A 20,519-nucleotide genomic window follows, 5' to 3' on the forward strand; every position below is an offset into this window, starting at 1 on the left:
CTAAAGGGGTTCTGGCAGGGAGCTGTGGACGTAATATCCGAGGTGTTGAGGTCGAAGGTCGCCCGAGTCCAGAGGTAGCAAGATTGGATGGGATTTGTTTATTGTCACATGTACAGAGGTACAGTGAAAAGTATTTTTCTGCGAGCAGCTCAACAGATCATTAAGTACATGGGAAGAAAAGGGAATAAAAGAAAATACATAATAGGGCAACACAAGATATACAATGTAACTACATAAGCACTGGCATCGGATGAAGCATACAGGGTGTAGTGTTAATGAGGTCAGTCCATAAGAGGGTCATTTAGGAGTCTGGTAACAGCGGGGAAGATTCTGTTTTTGAGTCCGTTCGTGCGTGTTCTCAGACTTCTGTATCTCCTGCCCGATGGGAGAAGTTGGAAGAGTGAGTAAGCCTGGTGGGAGGGATCTTTGATTATGCTGCCTGCTTTCCCCAGGCAGCGGGAGGTTTGGGGTGTTGGAAGACCCAGGAGTCGAGGGGGCGAGAGAGGCCGCTGTCTTGGCCTTTGCCTCCCCGATAGCCCGGAGATGGATCTTACTTGGATGGAGGGACTTGGGAGTTGCCGAAAGTGGGGGTGTGGGTGAGTGACCTGGCAGATTTCCTGAGGCTACAGAAGGTCAAGTTCGTCCTGAGGGGGTCAGTTGATGAGTTCACTCAGGAGGTGAAAGCCGTTCATTGACTTCTTTAAGGAGGATTGAGGAGTCAGCAAAAGGGGTTGAGAGTGGAGAACGGGGGGTGGGGGAAGAGAAATTGGGTGTTGGTTAATCAGAACATTCTATAATTTTGCTTCTGCTTCGGTTTGATTACATGAAAATGCCTGAATAAAATAAAAAAATTAAAAGTCAGTTTTGTTCGGGAGAAGCAAGCATTTGAAGTGAAAGATGGAGGCGATGTGGGAACTAAGGGTAAACCCAACTAAGGTAAAGAACAGGAGCTGATTGTTAGATTTGAGACACAGGAAGAGGCTGTGCCTTTGAAGAATTTAAAGATACATCTCCCCAAAGGGCATGAAGGATCATGGCGGAACAATTAAGCAGAAACAGAATGGGAAAGAGGACAGGACTCCTAATCAAAGGATGTGGGTCAGATCTTGCAATGTCTAACAAACCCATTGACCAACAATGGAGAGAAAGGTTCACAGGATTAGCAGTCAACGATAGCACAGCTAGTTAATTTGGGAAGGAACGGGATAGTAAAGGACTAAACCTTTATGGGGGACCATCAGAATGTGATGAATGTAGGAATTTCAGATATATCGTATTATAAATATTTATTGAAGTAAGGGTTAAAAGCCTGGGTTAGAGTGTGTTTGGGTGCTGAAGTCATTCTTCAGAAGAATCATGGTTTCAAAGACAACAAAGCTTTTAGGACCCAGAGGTACAATTAACTATCATAAAAAGCATTGGCTAATGCAATTTTGTTTTGATGAAGGAGGGGATTCCTGGGGAGTTACATTTGTTTTCAGCTTGCTGGGCGGAGCTAAGGCATCGGGCTTTTTGAGAAAGCATTTTCAGTTCAGTTGAGCTGAATGAAGCTGTGTGCACAAGTAAGGTTTGCTCTCACTGTAGATTAGTTAAAAAGATATTAACAGTCTTTAAAGCAGTGCAGACTTGTCAGAGGACAAGGGGGAGCTGAAACAAGCAAGTTGAAACAGCTTTGAAGACATACAGCCAGCAGCTCTGACATGAGTCAGATTTTTTTTCTGTAAAGCAGTGTAAAGAGATCTCTTTCTCAAAGAATGGGCGGGATTCTCCGCACCGAAATCTCGCTCGGCGCGGGGGCGGAGAATTACCCAAAATAGGCTCCTATGCTGGCACGCGATTCTCCGCTGGCCGGAAAATCGCTTCCAGTCGCGCGCCTCTTGACACGGCGCCGGTTGGATGCCGTTGAAAGCGGGCGGGGGCCCGAGAAAGTGATTCTCCGCGCTCGACGGGCTGAATTCCTCCGGTTCGGTTCACGTGGTCCCACCCGGCACGACCGCGACGAATTGGCTGCGGGGTCGTCCCGGTGGGGGGGGGCGGGGGGGATGCGACTCCGGGGGATGGCCTCCACGGTGGCCAGGCCCGCGATTGGTGGCTACCGATCGGCGGGCGCACTCAGTCCCCCCTCCCTGGAATATGTTCCTCCGCGCGGTGCCCCTGTGGGGTGGCACTATGTTGCGCGGGGGGCCGGCGCGAAGGCGGCTGCCATGCGCATGCGCGGCCGCGTGGGTGTAACTGCAGGGCCCCACCGGCAGCCGGAGCTGCGGGACACATGCCCTGCTGGCCCCCTTGAAGACGGAGAATCAGCCCGGACTTTCTAGGAAAAAGTCCGGAGTGATTCCCGCCTGTTTTCTGGTGGACATGGGGACTTAGTCCCCAGAGGAGAGAATCCCGCCCCCTAACTCTGTAAAGCAAATATTCCTCTGTGCCATTGGTATTTAAGGTGGATTGAGAGCTGACATGGTTGTTTTCTTGTTGTTTAAGTGGGAATAAAGATAGCAATTAAGGGTACTGTATTCACTATATTGAGTATTATTATTTAAGGGGTAATTGTAAGCTATTTTCTGGTGTGATGGTAAAGATATTTTAATAATAATAACTTTCTAAAAATTATACCATATCCATATTTTTTCGTGAAATCACTCTTGGAGCAAGGTATCCTTTCCTCACAGTCTACAAAACTAAAATAAAATATTGGGGTTTCTGTCCAGTATCCTAACCACTGCTTTGGTCATAATAGTAATCTGTTCAGTATTGCAGAACGTCACGTCAGCAAGGGCTTTGGGAATCTCTAGACAATAACAATTATGCACCAAGGTGCCCAGGAACGGAGTTGCAAAAGTACATATGTATGTACATAAAAATACAAAAGTTACCAAGAGCAAAGGCTCTGTCAGAAACCATAGCAGCAATTTGATGCATAACAGCCCAAATTTCTCTCATGATGTTTTTCCATGGAAACTGTGGTAGGGTTGGACTAAACCAATAATTAGAATTTCCAAAAAGGAAAAAGACCAGGAATGAGAGACAGCGCAAGATTGATCTGATAAATGCACATGTTAAGGGTATGTCATTAAGGAAGGTTGAAACTTAAAATGTGCTCTGAGCTTATTTGTTCACTATTAGAAGGTGAAATAAAAAACCATGCAAATGAATTGAACTGGAATCTCCTCCCGAAGAACCGTCTCAAATAATCTGTACGGAAAAGGTGGTAGAGACACAACAGACTGAGTCAATAACAAATTACTTTTTATAAGGCTAGCTTTAAAATGATAGCCCAACCTTGAACCTACAGTAAATTACAGGAATCTGCTGGCAATGCAATATTTACACTTTTTCAAAAAGAATGCAGTTGACACCACATTTGCAGAGTGAACTTTATTTTGGGGTAGCCTGCATTTTGTCTGAAACAAGGCAAGAGGAATTGTGTCAAAAGCTGTCGGGATCAAGGAACATTCTTCCTCACTCCCTCCTCCATTTTCATTTCCCTGGAAGCACTTCATTACCATTCAATATTTCATCATCGAATGTAGGCATTTTACAAGTGACAAATGGGAATATATTTGCATTTATATCGTAAAATTGAACAACCCAAAGTAGTCCACTCAATAAATTATCTTTCACTTTGCAGAAAAGAGAGATATGGTTGTTTGTAATAGGAAGAGTACAGGCCGTACTCAACCAGCACACAATTGCAAAATGCAAAATAAAATGTCTACTGTTAGATGTGATTCTATAATTGGGCAGCACTTGCTGAACAATCCTGAGTGTGCTAATAGATACACCAACAACCAAGATAAGATAGTTGAGCTCATAACATAGTTCATTTACACTTGCCTAAAGTGACATACAATCATACACAGGGAGCTGTTCTCTGCAAACAAAAGGGACATGTTCAAGCTTTGCACCTTTTTTGAATTGCAGAATCACAAAATGCAGAAGAAGCCCATTGGCCTATCGAGTGTGCACCGACATGTGAAAATACACGTCACCTACTAACCTAATCCCATTTTCCAGTACTTGTGCATTGCCCTGAATGTTGCCCCAAGTGCTCAATCAGGTACTTTATAAAGGACGTGAGACATCCTGGGCGGGATTCTCCGACCTCCCGCCGGGTCGGAGAATAGCCGGGGGCTGGCGTGAATCCCGCCCCTGCCGGTTGCCGAATTCTCCGGCACCGAATATTCGGCGGGGGTGGGAATCGCGCCGCGCCGGTTGGCGGGTCCCCACGGCGATTCTCTGGCCCGCGATGGGCTGAAGTCCCGCTGCTGGAATGCCTGTCCCACCGGCGAGAATCAAACCGGCGGGACAAGGCAGCGCGGGCGGGCTCCGGGGTCCTGGGGGGGGGGGGGGGGGCGCGAGCGAACTGGCCCCGGGGGGTGCCCCCACGGTGGCCTGGCCCGCAATCAGGGCCCACTGATCTGCGGGCGTGCCTGTGCCGTGGGGGCACTCTTTTTCCTTCCGCCTTCGCCATGGTCTCCACTATGGCGGAGGCGGAACAGACCCCCTCCACTGCGCATGTGCGGGAGCGTCAGCGGCCGCTCACGGCATCCCCGCGCATGCGCCGCACGGCAAAGTCAGTTTTGCGCCAACTGGCGGGGCACCAAAGGCCTTTCCCGCCAGCTGGCGGGGCAGAATCAGTCCGGCGTGGGCCTAGCCCCTCAAGGTTAGGGCTCGGCCCCTCAAGATGTGGAGGATTCCGCACCTTTGGGGCGGCGCGATGCCGGACTGATTTGCGCCGTTTATGGCGCCGGTCGGCGGACATCGCGCCGATTACGGAGAATCCCACCCCTAGTCTCTACCACCCTCCCAGGCAGTGCATTTCAGACCATCACCACCATCTGGGTAAAAAAGATTTTCCTCACATCCCCCCCTAAATCTCCTGCCCCTTACGTTGAACTGGCGTCCCCTCATGACTGATCCTTCAACTAAGGGGTAAAGCTACTCCCTATCCACCCTGGCCATAACTCTCATAATCCAGGAGCTTGGGGAACCTATAGTTCCCCTTGGCGTTTTCCATGGCAATGTGTCGGCGAATCAGAGTCGAGTTGCTAACCAATCAGTACCTATTTCTTCCGTAGTATAAATTGTTAACCTTTCTTGAATTTGTCTTGATGAATGCTTGATGAAAACATTCAGCAACGTCTTTCTTTTCAGCAACATTCACGTTCTACACTACCAAGCAAATTTACTTTTTAAGTGTTGTTGAATAACTGTTTTTATTTTATTTTAGAGTACTGTAATGACTTGGGCCAGGCCTTTGAAATTGGCCAATTAGAATAAGAGTTCCTTGATTAGTGGCCCAATCAGGGAACCCCTTTCTGTGTATTTAACAGGGAGTGTCAGATCCTCTGCACTCCCGGTGTAGACAGCAGACGGAATGGTCATGGTTGTTCAGCTGTTGGGTTGGCAAATGAAAGGAATTCTGGTGACGGGACTTCCACCTCAGTGGACTTATTACAGTGGCGACGAGCAGGGAAAACGGAACAACCCGAAGAAACCTGCTCGTCAGCAGCTGCTGCATATTGAGGGTAAGCCACTGACAGGCAAAATGCCTTTATTCGGAGAGTTGGACTCTTTTGACCCTGCAGTGGAAGACTGGGCCCGATATGTAGAGCGGATGAAGTACTTCTTTCGAGCAGACGATATAATTCCGGATGAAAAGCAATGGGTCATTCTGCTGACCGCGTGTGGGCCGGCAGCTTTTGCCATTCTGCGCAGTCTCACTTTTCCGGAGGCACCGTACACAAAAACTTTCCAGGAATTGACGGACTTAGTGAAAGAGTACCAAGGCCCTAAACCATCTCTGATCCTGCGAAGGTACCGGTTTTACCCAGCATTCTGAGACACGGCAGAGTCAGTTACAAACTTTTTAAAACAAGATTAAGGCGATTAGCAGAGGCTTGCGAATTTGGCCTGACGCTAAATGAGATGCTCCGAGACCGTTTGGTATGTGGAATAAATAAGTTAGCAATACAGAAACGTGAGCAGAGGCCGAGCTGGATTGCAAACAGGCATTACAGCTGGCTTTGATCTTAGAAAAAAGCGGCATGCGGGGCAGATGAGTTACAGGGTACTCCGATGGAGGTAGACGCCCATATCAGTGAAACTGAGTTAAGGGACTACAGCTGGGGGATAGACAACTGCATAGCCACACTCAGGATTGACTCGGATACCAAGTTAACCAGGCCCACTCGCAGAAGCCCTCCCAAGCAAGGGAAAATTAGGTCCAGACAGACGGCAGCCCCTGCCGCCTTTCGCCTGGCAAAATATTGTAGTTGTTGCCAGAGATCGGAGCCAGAAAGGAGAAATAGAAGTCCAAAATCATCATCTTGGAGAAGGTCATGTAGGCCGGGGTACAGGAGAATGCATACCCTAGAAGCCCCACATACCTCTGACGAGGAACAACTAAATTGTGTAACGATGGTGAAATCAAAACCCATTAAATTATCCACAAGGTTGAATGGACGCCCCACACTGATGGAAGGCCACACTGGAGCAGCTGTATCAGGGATAGGGGAAACCGTATTCCATAAAATTCGCACTTGGCTCCAATCCTTATTCCTAACCAGGACCTCGGCAAAACTGAGGACATACACAGGGGAACCACAGAGTATTGGGCACAGCGCATGTAACTGGCTTATGGAGAGCAACTGGTTAGGCTGCCTTTAATGGTACTGAAAGATGTGGGGCCAAGCTTATTGGGACGTAATTGGCTAAAAGAGATCCAGCTGGATTGGATAAATATTTTCCAGCTGGAAAATGGCCGCCTGAGCGAACTCCTGTGCAAATACCCAGAGGTTTTCCGAGATGGGCTTGGAACAATAAAGGGAGCAAAGGCGACATTGCATGTAGATCCAGAGGCAGTCCCAAAATTCTACAAGGCCCGACCAGTACCCTTTGCATTAAGGCAGAAAGTCGATATGGAAATAAAACAATTGGAGCATGAGGGAATAATGAAACCGATCCAGTTTGCAGAGTGGGCGGCACCCGTAGTGCCTATTCTTAAGCCAGACGGCTCTGTCCGCCTTTGTGTAGATTTCAAACAAACTATTAATCGCTACTCACAACTGGACAAATACCCAATTCCCCGGATTGAGGATTTGTATGCAAAGCTGGCTGGAGGACTCCTATTCTCAAAGCTGGATATGAGCCACGCATATCTACAGCTGAAGCTGGATGAAGAGTCCCAAAAATTCTCAACGATAAACATCCTGAAGGGCCTTTTTCAGTCTACAAGATTACTCTTCGGGGTATCATCAGCTTGTGCAATATCCCAGAGGACAATGGAGAATATACTGCAAGGACTACCACAAGTCGCCATTTACCTGGACGACATCCTCATTACAGGAAGAACACCTGCAAAACCTGGAGGAAGTCCTGGGGTTTTCAGCAGCATGCATGCGCCTAAAGAGGGAAAAATGTGTTTTCCTAGCACCTCAAGTAACCTATCTGGGGTACAAGGTTGACAAATCTGGGCTACACCCTTTGGAGGATCGGGTGAGGGCGATTAAAGTTGCCCCGGCCCCCACCACAACCAGTCTTTTTTAGGACTGGTGTCATATTATGGAAAGTTCATACAGAACAGAGCTTCCATCTTGGACCCCCTACACCAATTACTAAAAAAGGGGCAAGCATGGGAGTGGTCCGCCCGCCAAGACAGGGCTTTCAAGAAGATAATAGAACAACTTTCCTCAGAACGTCTTGGCACACTACGACCCCAGCAAAGAGTTGGTGCTCACGTGCGGCGCGTCTCCATATGGCGTTGGTGCAGTTTTGGCACAGAGGGCAAAACGGACAGGAACGACCTATACCGTTTGCTTCCAGGACGCTGGCAGCAGCAGAACGAAAAGTATGCCCAAATCTAAAAAGGATGGACTGGCTGCGATCTTCGCGGTGAAGAAATTTCACCAATACTTGTACGGGCGGTAATTCACTATAATTACAGACCACAAGCCATTGCTGGGTTTGTTGAAAGAAGACAAAGCAATACCACCAATAGCTTCGGTCCGGATCCAACGCTGGGCCCTGGAGCATCGGCCAGGAACCTGGGTAGCAAACGCCAATGCACTAAGCAGGCTGCCATTACCGGACTCCCCGCCATTAGTACCCAAAATAGAGGAAACGGTAATGATGTTACATTTCCTGGACACCCTTCCAGTGGCCGCACAAAACATTCATTTATGGACCCAAAGGGACCCTGTTTTATCAAAAATAAAACACATGGTGCTAACTGGGGAGATGGAATGACCGGTCCAGGCAGAATTCCACCCTTACTGGAGCAGAAGAGAGCAGATCACTGTGGAAGACTGGATCCTGCTATGGGGGGCTCGAGTAATAGTTCCAAGTCAAGGCCGTCGAGCCATACTGGCTGAACTACATCATGGGCACCCTGGAGTCTCAAAAATGTAGATGCTGGCCAGAAGCTACGTCTGGTGGCCGGGCCTGGACACAGACATAGAGGCATTGGTAGGTCGGTGCCAAGAATGCCAACAAGCGCAGAAGGTGCCACCAGCAGCCCCGCTGCACCCATGGGAATGGCTGGGTAGACCATGGTCGTGACTTCATGTCTATTTCCCGTACCAGCCTCCCCGAACAGGCACCGGAATGTGGCGACTAGGGGCTTTTCACAGTAACTTAATTTGAAGCCTACTTGTGACAATAAGCGATTTTCATTTTTCATTTCATTTCATTTTGCAGGCCCATTTATGGGTTCAATGTTTTTTATAATAGTAGACGCCCATTCCAAATGGCTGGACATCTACAAAATGAACGCTGCAAATTCAACAACTACCACTGGAAAAACTCCGCACCTCATTCGCAATTCATGGTATCCCGGAGGTGTTAGTTTTGGATAATGGGTCAGTTTTCACAAAAATTTATGGAGTCGAATGGCATTCGGCACCTAAGGACGGCATCATACCACCCAGCGTCAAATGGTTTAGCGGAGAGAGCCCAAAAGTCGGGTTGAAGAAACAGTCAGCAGCATCATTGGACACCAAACTGTCACGCTGGCTATTTGATGACAGAACAACCCCACACGCCACAACAGGAATAGCACCGGCGGAGCTATTCATGGGCAGACGACTCCGAACCCGGCTGAGTCTACTGTTCCCGAAATTAGGTGGCAGAATAGAGCGACACAGAGGCCCAATGCAGGGGCCATGACAAAACTCGCCAAGAAAGACAGTTCAACACGGGTGAAAATGTATGGGTCAGGAATTATGCGAATGGACCCTCATGGGTAGCAGGAACAGTCAAGGCCAGGGCACGACCTGTGTCGTATGAGATACGTGTGGGAAAACATGTAATAAAGAAATACCTGGACCAGGTGTGGGCTCCGATTCGTTTCCTCCTCTGGAGCCGACTCAGACCAGCATGCCAAGGGCCGTGGGAGTCCTCCCCGACTAACTATTCACCCCCCCCCCCACCCCCCAACACCACTGGTGAGGATATCGGACTCTGATATGGACACCGTTGATGATACCGCAGCTGTACCCCTGCCGCTGGAGGAAAGGGACAACCGCCCCTCAGGCGCTCACGTCGGAAAAGACGGGTGCCTAGCCGTTATACCCCCCCCACGTCGGAGGCCGAAGTGGAGGAGCCGGACCCGCGCAAAAACGAAGCAGGAGACCCGTGAGTCACTAGGACCATGGGGGCTCCTCGGACTTGGGTCTGGCCTAAGTTATTACACCCCGCCCCCCCCCCCCCCCCCAAATGAGATTGGCCAATTAGGATAAGAGTTCCCTGATTAGTGGCCCAAAGAGGGAACCCCTTTCTGTGTATTTAACAGGGAGTGTCAGATCCTCTGCACTCCTGGTGTAGACAGCAGACTGAATGCACCAGGTTGTTCAGCTGTTGGGTTTGCAAATAAAAGGAATTATGGTGATGGGACGTCTGCCTCCGTGAACTTATTACAAGTACCCAATTCATTTTTTCCAATTAAGGGGCAATTTAGCGTGGCCAATGCACCTACCCTGCACATCTTGTGTGTTGTGGGGGTGAAACCCAAGCAAACACAGGGAGAATGTGCAAACTCCACACGGACAGTGACCCAGAGCCGGGATCGAACCTGGGACCTCAGCGCCATGAGACAGTAGTGCTAACCACTGAGTGTTGTTGAATAATGAGTGACAATGTACATAATAACTGAAATCCAAGTATTCAAAAACATCTATCCAACTTTAACGCAACACTGATGCCATCTTCAGGCAGGTTTGCCATTACAATTGTTCTCAGGCTTTTTTTGTGCCAGGGCTAGGTTCACCAGTAGATGGTGGTAGAAGCAAATCTGATGTACAATAAATCTTTCTGAATAAGTAGATGTCCTGTACTTTGAGTGTACAGCATGTTTACAATTCAACCTGCAAAGAACACCATCAAAGTAGGAAAGTTGCAGACTCAAACTTTAACACAAATGTGGATAACATTCTCGCCAGTGGAATATAATGGAGTATGTTGGATTAAGTCCCATAAAGGGTTAACTGAAATAGTCAGCGATGTTATACAAAAGAATGATATACACGAGTATAATGCAAGACTCTAAGAGAGTCTAAAGTGAAAATAAAAGGAAAGCAACATAGTTAGAAGCTGGAAAGAAAGTACTTTTAACATATTTACATATTATGGAGAAATGTTAGAGTGCTAAGTTAGCAATCCTTGGGAATCACTGAAATGGTTCCAACCCAACAACACTAATATAACTACCACCCCGCTTCAGCTGAAAGCTCTCGTTACTTTGACAATTGATTATTTCAACATTTTCCTGGCTGGTCTCCTATATTCTACCCTTCATAATAAAATATATTTTTTTTAAATTAAGACATAATTTTAACAATTTTTAAGAGGATAACCAACAAAGTAAATAATGCCACCCTAAACACAGCCAACGTGGCTTACATATACAATCCCCATCTCCCCTGATTTTGAGGGATCCCAGTCCCTCCATCCCAATAAGATCTGTCTCCGGGCTACCAGGGAGGCATAGTGGCAGCACGGTAGTATTGTGTGGGCAGCACGGTAGCATTGTGGATAGCACAATTGCTTCACAGCTCCAGGGTCCCAGGTTCGATTCCGGCTTGGGTCACTGTCTGTGCGGAGTCTGCACGTCCTCCCAGTGTGTGCGTGGGTTTCCTCCGGGTGCTCCGGTTTCCTCCCACAGTCCAAAGATGTGCAGGTTAGGTGGATTGGCCATGATAAATTGCCCTCAGTGTCCAAAATTGCCCTTAGTGTTGGGTGGGGTTACTGGGTTATGTGGATAGGGTGGCGGTGTTGACCTTGGGTGGGGTGCTCTTTCCAAGAGTCGGTGCAGACTCGATGGGCTGAATGGCCTCCTTCTGCACTGTAAATTCTATGATAATCTATGATACCAGGGAGGCAAAGGCCAAAACATCAGTCCCTCTCGCCCCCTGGACTCCTGGGTCTTCCGACACACCAAAAATGGCAACCTCTGGTCTCGGAACCACCCATACCTTCAATACCTTTGACATGACAATCGTCTAATCCGTGCCAGAATCCCCTAAGGTTCGGACATGCCCAAAACATATGGACATGTTTTGCAGGCCCTCCCGCATACTGCCCACACCTGTCCTCCACCCCTTCAAAGAACCGGTTCATAGAATCATAGACGTTTACAGCATGGAAACAGGCCCTTCGGCCCAACCAGTCCATGCCGCCCAGTTTTTAACCATTAAGCTAGTCCCAGTTGCCCGCTCTTGGCCCATAACCCTCTATACCCATCTTACCCATGTAATTATCTAAATGCTTTTTAAAAGACACAATTGTACCCGCCTCTACTACTACCTCTGGCAGCACATTCCAGACACTCACTACCCTCTGTTCATTCGGGCCACAGTCATATGCACTCTGTGGACCACCTTCAATTGCATCAGGCTAAGCCTGGCACACGACAAGGACACATTGACTCTACTCAGGGTATCCTCCCATAACCCCGCCTCTAATTCCCTGCCCAGTTCTTCCTCCCACTTTCGCTTCACCTCCCCCATCGGGATTCCCTCCAATTCCATGAGCTCTTTATAAATTTCCGAGACCTTCCCCTCCCCCACTCCCGTTTCCGACACTACCTTGCCCTGTATCCCCTGGGGCAGCAGGTGCTGAAAGATTGAAACCTGCCTTCGCACAAAGTCCCTCACCTGCAGGTAGCGGAACCCTTTCCCACCAGGCAGCTCAAACTCCTCCTCCAATTCCTCCAAACACGGAAAGCCCCCAAACCGCAAGCTTGATCCCAGCTTGCTGCCACCCCGAAACCCTCCTTCCAGCCCCTCCCCTGGTGCAATCCAGTGGTTACCACAAATTGGTGCCCCCTCCACCTCCATATGCTTCCGCCACTGTCCCCGCATCCTCAGGGCTGCCACTACTACTGGGCTTGTGGTATATCTGGATTTCCAGAAAGCTTTTGACAAGGTGCCACACAAAAGGTTGCTGCATAAACTAAAGATGCATGGCATTGAGGGTAAAGTGGTAGCATGGGTAGAGGATTGGCTAACTAACAGAAAGCAGAGAGTGGGGATAAATGGGTGTTTCTCTGGTTGGCAACCTGTAACTAGTGGGGTCCCTCAAGGATCAGTGTTGGGCCCGCAGTTGTTCACAATTTACATAGACGATTTGGAGTTGGGGACCAAGTGCAATGTGTCAAAGTTTGCAGACGACACTAAGATGAGTGGTAAAGCAAAAAGTGCAGAGGATACCGGAAGTCTGCAGAAGGATTTGGATAGCTTAGGTGAATGGGCTAGGGTCTGGCAGATGGAATTCAATGTTGCCAAGTGTGAGGATATCCATTTTGGGAGGAATAACAGCAGAATGGATTATTATTTAAACGGTAAGATGTTAAAACATGCTGCTGTGCAGATTGACCTTGGTGTGCTGGTGCACGAGTCGCAAAAAGTTGGTGTGCAGGTGCAACAGGTGATTAAGAAGGCTAATCGAGTTTTGTCTTTCGCTGCTAGAGGGATGGAGTTCAAGACTAGGGAGGTTATGCTGCAATTGTATAGGGTGGTGGTGAGGCCGCATCTGGAGTATTGTGTTCAGTTTTGGTCTCCTTACCTGAGAGAGGACATATTGGCACTGGAGGGAGTGCAGAGGAGATTCACTAGGTTGATCCCAGAGTTGAGGGGATTAGATTATGACGAGAGGTTGAGTAGGCTGGGACTGTACTCATTGAAGTTTAGAAGGATGCGGGGGGGATCTTATTGAAACATATAAAATAATGAAGGGAATAGATAGGATAGATGCGGGCAGGTTGTTTCCACTGGTCGGAGAAAGCAGAACAAGGGGGCATAGTCTCAAAATAAGGGGAGGTAGATTTAGGACAGAGTGTAGGAGGAACTTCTTCACCCAAAGGGTTGTGAATCTCTGGCATTCCTTGCCCAGTGAAGCAGTTGAGGCTCCTTCTTTAAACGTTTTTAAGAAAAAGATAGATACCTTTCTAAAGAATAAAGGGATTCGGGGATATGATGTACGGGCCGGAGAGTGGAGCTGAGTCCACAAAGATCAGCATGATCTCATTAAATGGCGGAGCAGGCTCGAGGGGCCAGATGGCCTACTCCTGTTCCTAGTTCTTATGTACCGAGCTGCCAAGAACGATAGAGACGCAATTAACAGTGACCCTAAACTCGTGCCCTTACATGAGGCTGCCTCCACCCGCTCCCACACCGATCCCTCCCACTACCTGACCATTGCGATGTTCGCTGCCCAATAGTAGTTTCTAAAATTCAGTAGGGCCAGCTCCCTCCCCCCTCGGCCCCGCTCCAGCAGCGCCTTCTTTACCCGTGGGGTTTTACCTGCCCACACAAACCCAGAAATCACCACAATCACCCTCTTAAAGAAAGCCTTGGGGATACAAATAGGCAGGCACTGGAATATAAACACAAACCTCGGGAGAACTGTCATCTTCACTGTCTGCAACCTCCCCGCCAATGACAATGGGAGCATATTCTACCTTCTGAAGTTCCCCTTCATCTGCTCCACTAACCGAGCCAAATTCAGCTTGTGCAGCTGCTCCCACTCCTGCGCCACCTGGATGCCCAGATACAGAAAACTCCCCCCCCCCCCCAATCTACTCTCCCCCAATCTCCTCTCCTGCCCCCTCGCTTGAATCGGAAAGACCTCGCTTTTACCTATATTCAGTTTATACCCCAAAATCCGGCAAAATTCCTCCAAATTAGGGTTCCTCCACATTTGCAGCTTTTCCCCCCAATAAAATGTAGTTAAAATCTGATGATTCAGGCTGTCCAGCTGCAAAATCATCACCAAGTGTGGAACCAAGTACAGATCTGAAGGTCCAAATGTAATCTCCTGTTTATGTTGCTTTGCTGATTTGAGGAGGTAGAAATACAGTTGCCATTCCCAATTCTGGTATGGCTGATAAGGAATCTTGTCTAGTGATCCCAAGTGGAAAATGTAGAGGTATAGAAACCCTACAGTGCAGAAAGAGGCCATTTGGTCCATCGGGGCTGGATTAGCACAAGGCTAAATAGCTGGCTTTTAAAGTAGACCAAGGCAGGTCTGTTCAATTCCCGTACCAGCCTCCCCGGACAGGCGCCGGAATGTGGCGACTAGGGGCTTTTCACAGTAACTTCATTTGAAGCCTACTTGTGACAATAAGCATTTTTCATTTCAAGTCTGCACCAACCCTCTGAAAGAACAGCCTACCTCGGCCCACTCCAACACCCTATCCCCGTAATGCGACCTAACCTGCAGACCTCTGGGCACTAAGGCGCAATTTAGCCTGGCCAATCCACCTAACCTGCACACCGTTGGACTAGGAGGAAACCAGAGCATCCAGGGGAGAAAACACACAGACACTGGAAGGACGTGCAAATTCCACACAGAGTCACCCGAGGCCAGAATTGAATCCAGATTCCAGTCGTTGTTAGACAGCAGTGCTAACCACTGTGTCACCATGCTGCCAGGCTGTTGGGTGAGAAAATGATCAGTCTTCGATATGATGACTGGGAATATTGTCCAATTTGCTGAACTGCATTCCAGTATGACAATGGCATCAGAAACATAGAGGAAAATAAAATTGTTTTAATTTGCAGTTGAGTCATCATCGAATCGCAAAACTGAATGTTTCCAAGCAGAGATTTTTCCAACCAGATGACTATCCTTTCAACAAAATTATATAATCGGTGAATGGGGTGTGAAGCAAATTCCATAGTAACACCTGGGCCTAGACTTTAGCCTGGAGGTAAATTCTATGAGAGCAAGGGGGCATTACTGTTGAGGTCAGGAAATCCAGGAGTGCATGTTCCCTGAATACCCAACAGAGTTTAACTGCAGGCTACGGCTCCTTTCGTTTCGTAGGGTTCCCACCCACATTCAGCTTGACGGTCAAGCTTGAACCTTACCAGATGTGCAGCCTTCTTCAAAAGACAAGGGGTTGGATTCTCGATTCTGAGCTATGTCCCCATGCTGGCGTGGGAACGGTGGTGTTTTACGACAGAAACAATGGCCCGGGGCTAGCATGCCGGCAGCATAGAGCACCCGGCTCTAGCTGCCGACACTGCCCGGAGAATTGCCGGGTCCGTGGCCGCGCATGCACACGGCGGCGGCCTGAAGCGGCTGTGCCAAGCAACATGGCGCCGGCCGCCTGTGGACCCGGCCCACAAAGTATTACCCCCCCCCCCCCCCGGCCGGCTCGTGCACCCCGTACCACCCCCAAACAGTGCCCCCAGCCCCTGGCCTCACCTGCACGTGGATCGGCCCTCCCCCGACTGTGGCAGCACTGGACTGAGTCCGCAGCCGCCACGCCGAGTTCCCGACGGATGAGACCACAAACGACCGATGCCGTCGGGAACTCAGCCGGTCGGGGGCGGAGCATCAGGGGGTGGGCCTCGGGCAATGTCCTGAGGCTGTCGATACGTGCCACGGCGTACTCAGAGTACGCCGCTTTGGAGGGGGCCGAGCATCGCTGCCCCCGATTCGGTCGGGAACTCGGATTCTCCGACCACGGTCGCAGTTTGGGGGGGGGGGGGGGGGGGTCGATTGATGGCCTTGGAGGGGAGAGGTGGTGATCACGGAGGGGTAGAAGCCCGTGGTCTTAAGAGGTCAGGAGGAGTAGAGGGTCGTCATGGAGGGCGGGGAGAATAGATGGTAGTTATAGGTAGTGGGGGGGTGAAGAGTAGATGGTAGTTAAGAGTGGGAGGGGGTGGGGAGTAGATGGTAGTTACGGAGTGCGGAGGGAGTAGATGGTAGTTATAGGGAGTGGGGGGGGTGACGAGTAGATGGTAGTTAAGAGTGGGGGGGTGGGGAGTAGATGGTAGTTACAGAGTGCGGAGGGAGTAGATGGTAGTTACGGAGAGCGGACGGAGTAGATGGTAGTTACGGAGAGCGAGGGGGGGGGGGGAGAGAAAGAAAGAGTAGATGGTGGTCACAATGGGAGTGAAGCAGACAGTGATCATGGGTGAAGTACTTGGTAATTGGGTTGGTTTGCTGTGGTGATTGGTGGGTGGGAGCAGCCAAATTACAGTAAATAGTTTACTGAATATGTTGTTGAGTTTGTAGAAAACACTCCTGCTCTTCCTAGCCCACAAGCAATGCTGTAAAGACACTTAGCTCATGGATTCAGCCCTTCTTTATTACCTCCTTGCACTGGACCTGTTTCCAGAGGCCTGGAAACCCCAATTGGCAGCAATAGAAATTACAAGTAGAACCACTGTTAAAATGAAGGTGGGCAACCTTATTATAATATTTAAATGAACAATAATCCTCCTGTGAGTGGGTTGGTCACCTGTGCCTTGCTCTGCTCCCATTAAAATCAGAAGTGAAGGGCAGTCTGGTGGCGGTTAGCACTGATGCCCGACGGCGCCGATGTCCCTGGTTCGATCCTGGCCCTGGGTCACTGTCCGTGTGGAGTTTGCACATTCTCCCAGTGTTTGCGTGGGTTTCGCCACCACAACCCAAAGATGTGCAGGGCAGGTGGATTGGCCACGCTAAATTGCCCCTTAATTGGAAAAAAATGAATTGGGTACTCTAAATTTATTTTTTTTAAATCAGAGATGGGCGCATTCACATTTTCCGATTGCAGCTTTTTGTACATTTAAATCGGACTCAACCCAAATCCAAATGTCACTGGGAGTTAGGATTTAGTCCTGGTGTCTGCTTACCTGTAAAGCTGCTTTCTCAAACCCGTCAGGATTCATGGATGGCATGATGTGTATCCGTGTGCTGTGAATCAGACGCACAATTGTTTCGTTTCCTTTTTGGTATTCATTGCACAGATACTGTGCCAAGAAGACAAGCATCTCTCTTCCCACTGCCTCATTCCCATGCATGTTGCCAACGTATTTAAATTCTGGTTCCCCTGTAAGGCAAAAGGCAGAGAAGAATTATGAACATGGACTGTCAGCCTCTCGTTAAACTTGTTCATTAGCATTCCACCTGGGGCTGGTTTAGCACACTGGGCTAAATAGCTGGCTTTTAAAGCAGACCAAGGCAGGCCAGCAGCACAGTTCAATTCCCGTACCAGCCTCCCCGAACAGGCGCCGGAATGTAGCGACTAGCGGCTTTTCACAGTAACTTCATTTGAAGCCTACTTGTGACAATAAGCGATTTTCATTTCAGAAATTTTTTATTTCTTTTTTTTTTAAGAAGAGTCATGCTAAATTTCACCAGGGATTTATTTTGTTTCCATGTCTCTTGTGGTCAAGAGGGTGGACAACCAATCTGCTCTAACAGTCCACCATGCCAGCCTAAGCTGGCTGTGAGAAAGTCAGCAGATCGTTTTTCAACCCACTTCCATGGGAGCAGCTTGTTCCCTCCACAGCTGTCCACAGAGATGGACATTGGTGGCGAAGGCCTGCGAGCAGGTCTGTCTTCCCACCTTCTGAGGTAACAGTAACAAGCTGTTGGCACTAAGCAGAGCGAGAAAAAAAATCATATGTGGCAGTTTTATTTTTACTCGGGTATCAGGTGAAGTGATGAGAAAGAGAAAGACAAAGCAAACATTTTTGGCATCAATTGATTTACCGCATATAAAATGGATCTTCAGCTGCAGCATAAAACAAGCAATAGTGAATCAACAGCCCGGTCGACTTAAGCAGAAAACGAAAGTCAGACAGAGTATGAAATGAGTTGCTGATTTTCCCATTTTGTACTAATGTCATAAAGACAGTTCCCCCATCCCCAACCCTCAGTTTATAGTATAACACACCATGTTTACAAAGCAAACACAACCACCCCTGCAGAATAATAAAGTACAAAACCCAAGATTAGCACAAGAGAAGGACCAAAATGGTCATTAGAATACCAGAAAAAAATATTGCAAGCCATTCACATCTAAAGAGAAGTAATGTTTGAATATCTGCATATGGATGGGTTTGAAATAATATTCAAACAAAAATTTGAGTCATGTTTTGGTGAAATTTGAATTTTTCAAATAAATTTAAGAGTACCAATAACTTTTTTCCAATTAAGGGACAATTTAATATGGCCAATCCACCTACCCTGCACATCTTTTTTGGGTTGTGGGGGTGAGACCCACGCAGACACAGGGAGGATGTTCTGAAATTTGAATTTAACAGTCACATACGCCACACTTACATTCACAGATGACAAATTGACAAGTGCCAATGTTGGGAAAAAATGGAAGGTTTACCATTTTTTACTCAAACGTTTCAAGATCTGCCACACAGTAGGAGAAACGAACACTGTGCATTTTCCCGCACACTCTAGGACTTTCTGCACTTGATCTACTTCCATACCAAAATCTAAATCCAGAAGAGCATCTGCTACTGCACCATTCTAACTGTTCCCTTCCAACACCTCAAGTGCGAGATTGTCAATCAAGTGCCAATTGTAACAGGTTCCCACTGAGAAGACATTAAAAGATTGCCCACTCATTTCATTTAGCAACTTTCAGACAGGGCAGGCTTTCATTGCATCGGAGCTTCATTTAAACTCCGTTTCAGTCTGTGAAAGGGCAATGATCCGCCAGCACACCATGATATGAAATGAAAATCGCTTATTGTCGCAAGTAGGCTTCAAATGACGTTACTGTAAAAAGCCCCTAGTCGCCACATTCCGGCGCCTGTTCGGTGGGGCTGATACGGCCTGCCTTGGTCTGCTTTAAAAGCCAGCTCTTTAGCCCTGTGCTAAACCAGCCCCTATCTCCACAAATACTCTTTTGCAGTTTTGTAGATCACAGACGTGTGTTGGTGTTTTCAGTTCAAACTAAAGCTCTAAAGTGAATTCAAACAAATCAGGCAAGGGTAATGGGACAAACGCAGTAAGTGCTATGGGCTTTAGACAAGCCCTATGCAGACAAAAGGAATACATTAATTCACTCAAATTTGCTTCTAATATTGATTTAAAATTCTAAATGAAAGTGCGAGGCCATACTGCAGCTCGTCACATTTATACAGAGAAAGGCTCTTTTTATCAGTTCCAGTATCAAAGTAAAATCAAAGGCATTGGAAGTTACGCAAGCAGACAAATGCTGCGGCAATATCACCACCTTTTGCTCTCTCTCTTAAACGGACCATTCTGCAGAGTCAGCTCATCTGTCCTCTGTCCTGGTGCACTCTGTCAGGTCAGGTGTGTCTGTTGAGTAGGTGGAGCAGAGCGGAGATCTTTTTTTTAAAGAGAGGATAGTGAGGATTGGGGTAGTTTAATGACAGATTCTGTAGATCAAGTGGATCAAAGGGATAGCAAAGATCTTATTTACATCATGAAGAGGCTCCATCACATACAAAATAAAGCACAAACACTTTGTATATTCTTCACCACCTACATTGCCCCCCACCCCGATCATTTCCTTAATCCACTCTGTAGCAACCCTCTGCTAAAATTCTTTCCTCTAGCCTAACCAATGCATTTTCAAACTCCCAACTGCCTATATTTCTGCTGTTTTCAATATACCCAACCACTCTCACATGTTATATGTCTTGATCCCAGTAAAAATGTCAACCTCTCCCAATCTTGCTTGTTCCTCATATCTCCACTTCCTCAAGTCTTAAGGGTCACAGACTAGCTTAACCATTCATCATCAATATTGCCGGACCACATCAGCACGGGCCGGCTTCCTCCCGGGAGAACCGTCAGCAGAATCGCAGAATGGAAGTAGCAGACCATGGCACGCAGGCTGCTAGCACCGCCACTTTCATACCATCCTAATCCAGACCCTTCTTTCTACTGCAATGGCTTCATGATTCTGGACTGGGAAATGCACATGTGGGAAGATGATGGGTCTTAGTGATGATGATCTCCATGGCTGACTAGCCAGCCAAATGTTACAGTCAAGCTCACACTTGATGAGTGGAATATTGTTAAACTTGCATTTCAGTATGACTTCAGAACAAACTTAAAGAATTGTTTGAGGTATAGGATGGTCCATCCTCAATAAAAAAGTTGCAAACTTTTTCCCCAAGCAGGTAGCTACCCTTTCAGAGAAATGCCAAGTCTGTGAATGGGCGACAACATTATTACAAATATAATGCAGCATCCATTTGGGTAATGAGTCTTTTCACCTTTCAATTGGCGTAGGAGGCAGGAAGGCTGTAAGT

At 48.0% G+C, this 20,519-nt stretch overlaps 1 protein-coding gene across 1 annotated transcript in view; it reads right to left on the minus strand.

Annotated features, from left to right (window-relative positions):
• cpe (carboxypeptidase E) overlaps nt 1–20,519 on the minus strand; it is a 196,383-nt gene that overhangs the window by 43,449 nt on the left and 132,415 nt on the right. Inside the window, exon 2 of the mRNA XM_072495937.1 lies at nt 17,124–17,320. Coding sequence (XP_072352038.1) covers nt 17,124–17,320 — 197 coding nt within the window. The remainder of the gene's footprint in view (nt 1–17,123; nt 17,321–20,519) is intronic.

Source organism: Scyliorhinus torazame, chromosome 3 (assembly GCF_047496885.1).
Source record: "Scyliorhinus torazame isolate Kashiwa2021f chromosome 3, sScyTor2.1, whole genome shotgun sequence".
NCBI classification, from domain to species: Eukaryota; Metazoa; Chordata; class Chondrichthyes; order Carcharhiniformes; family Scyliorhinidae; genus Scyliorhinus; species Scyliorhinus torazame.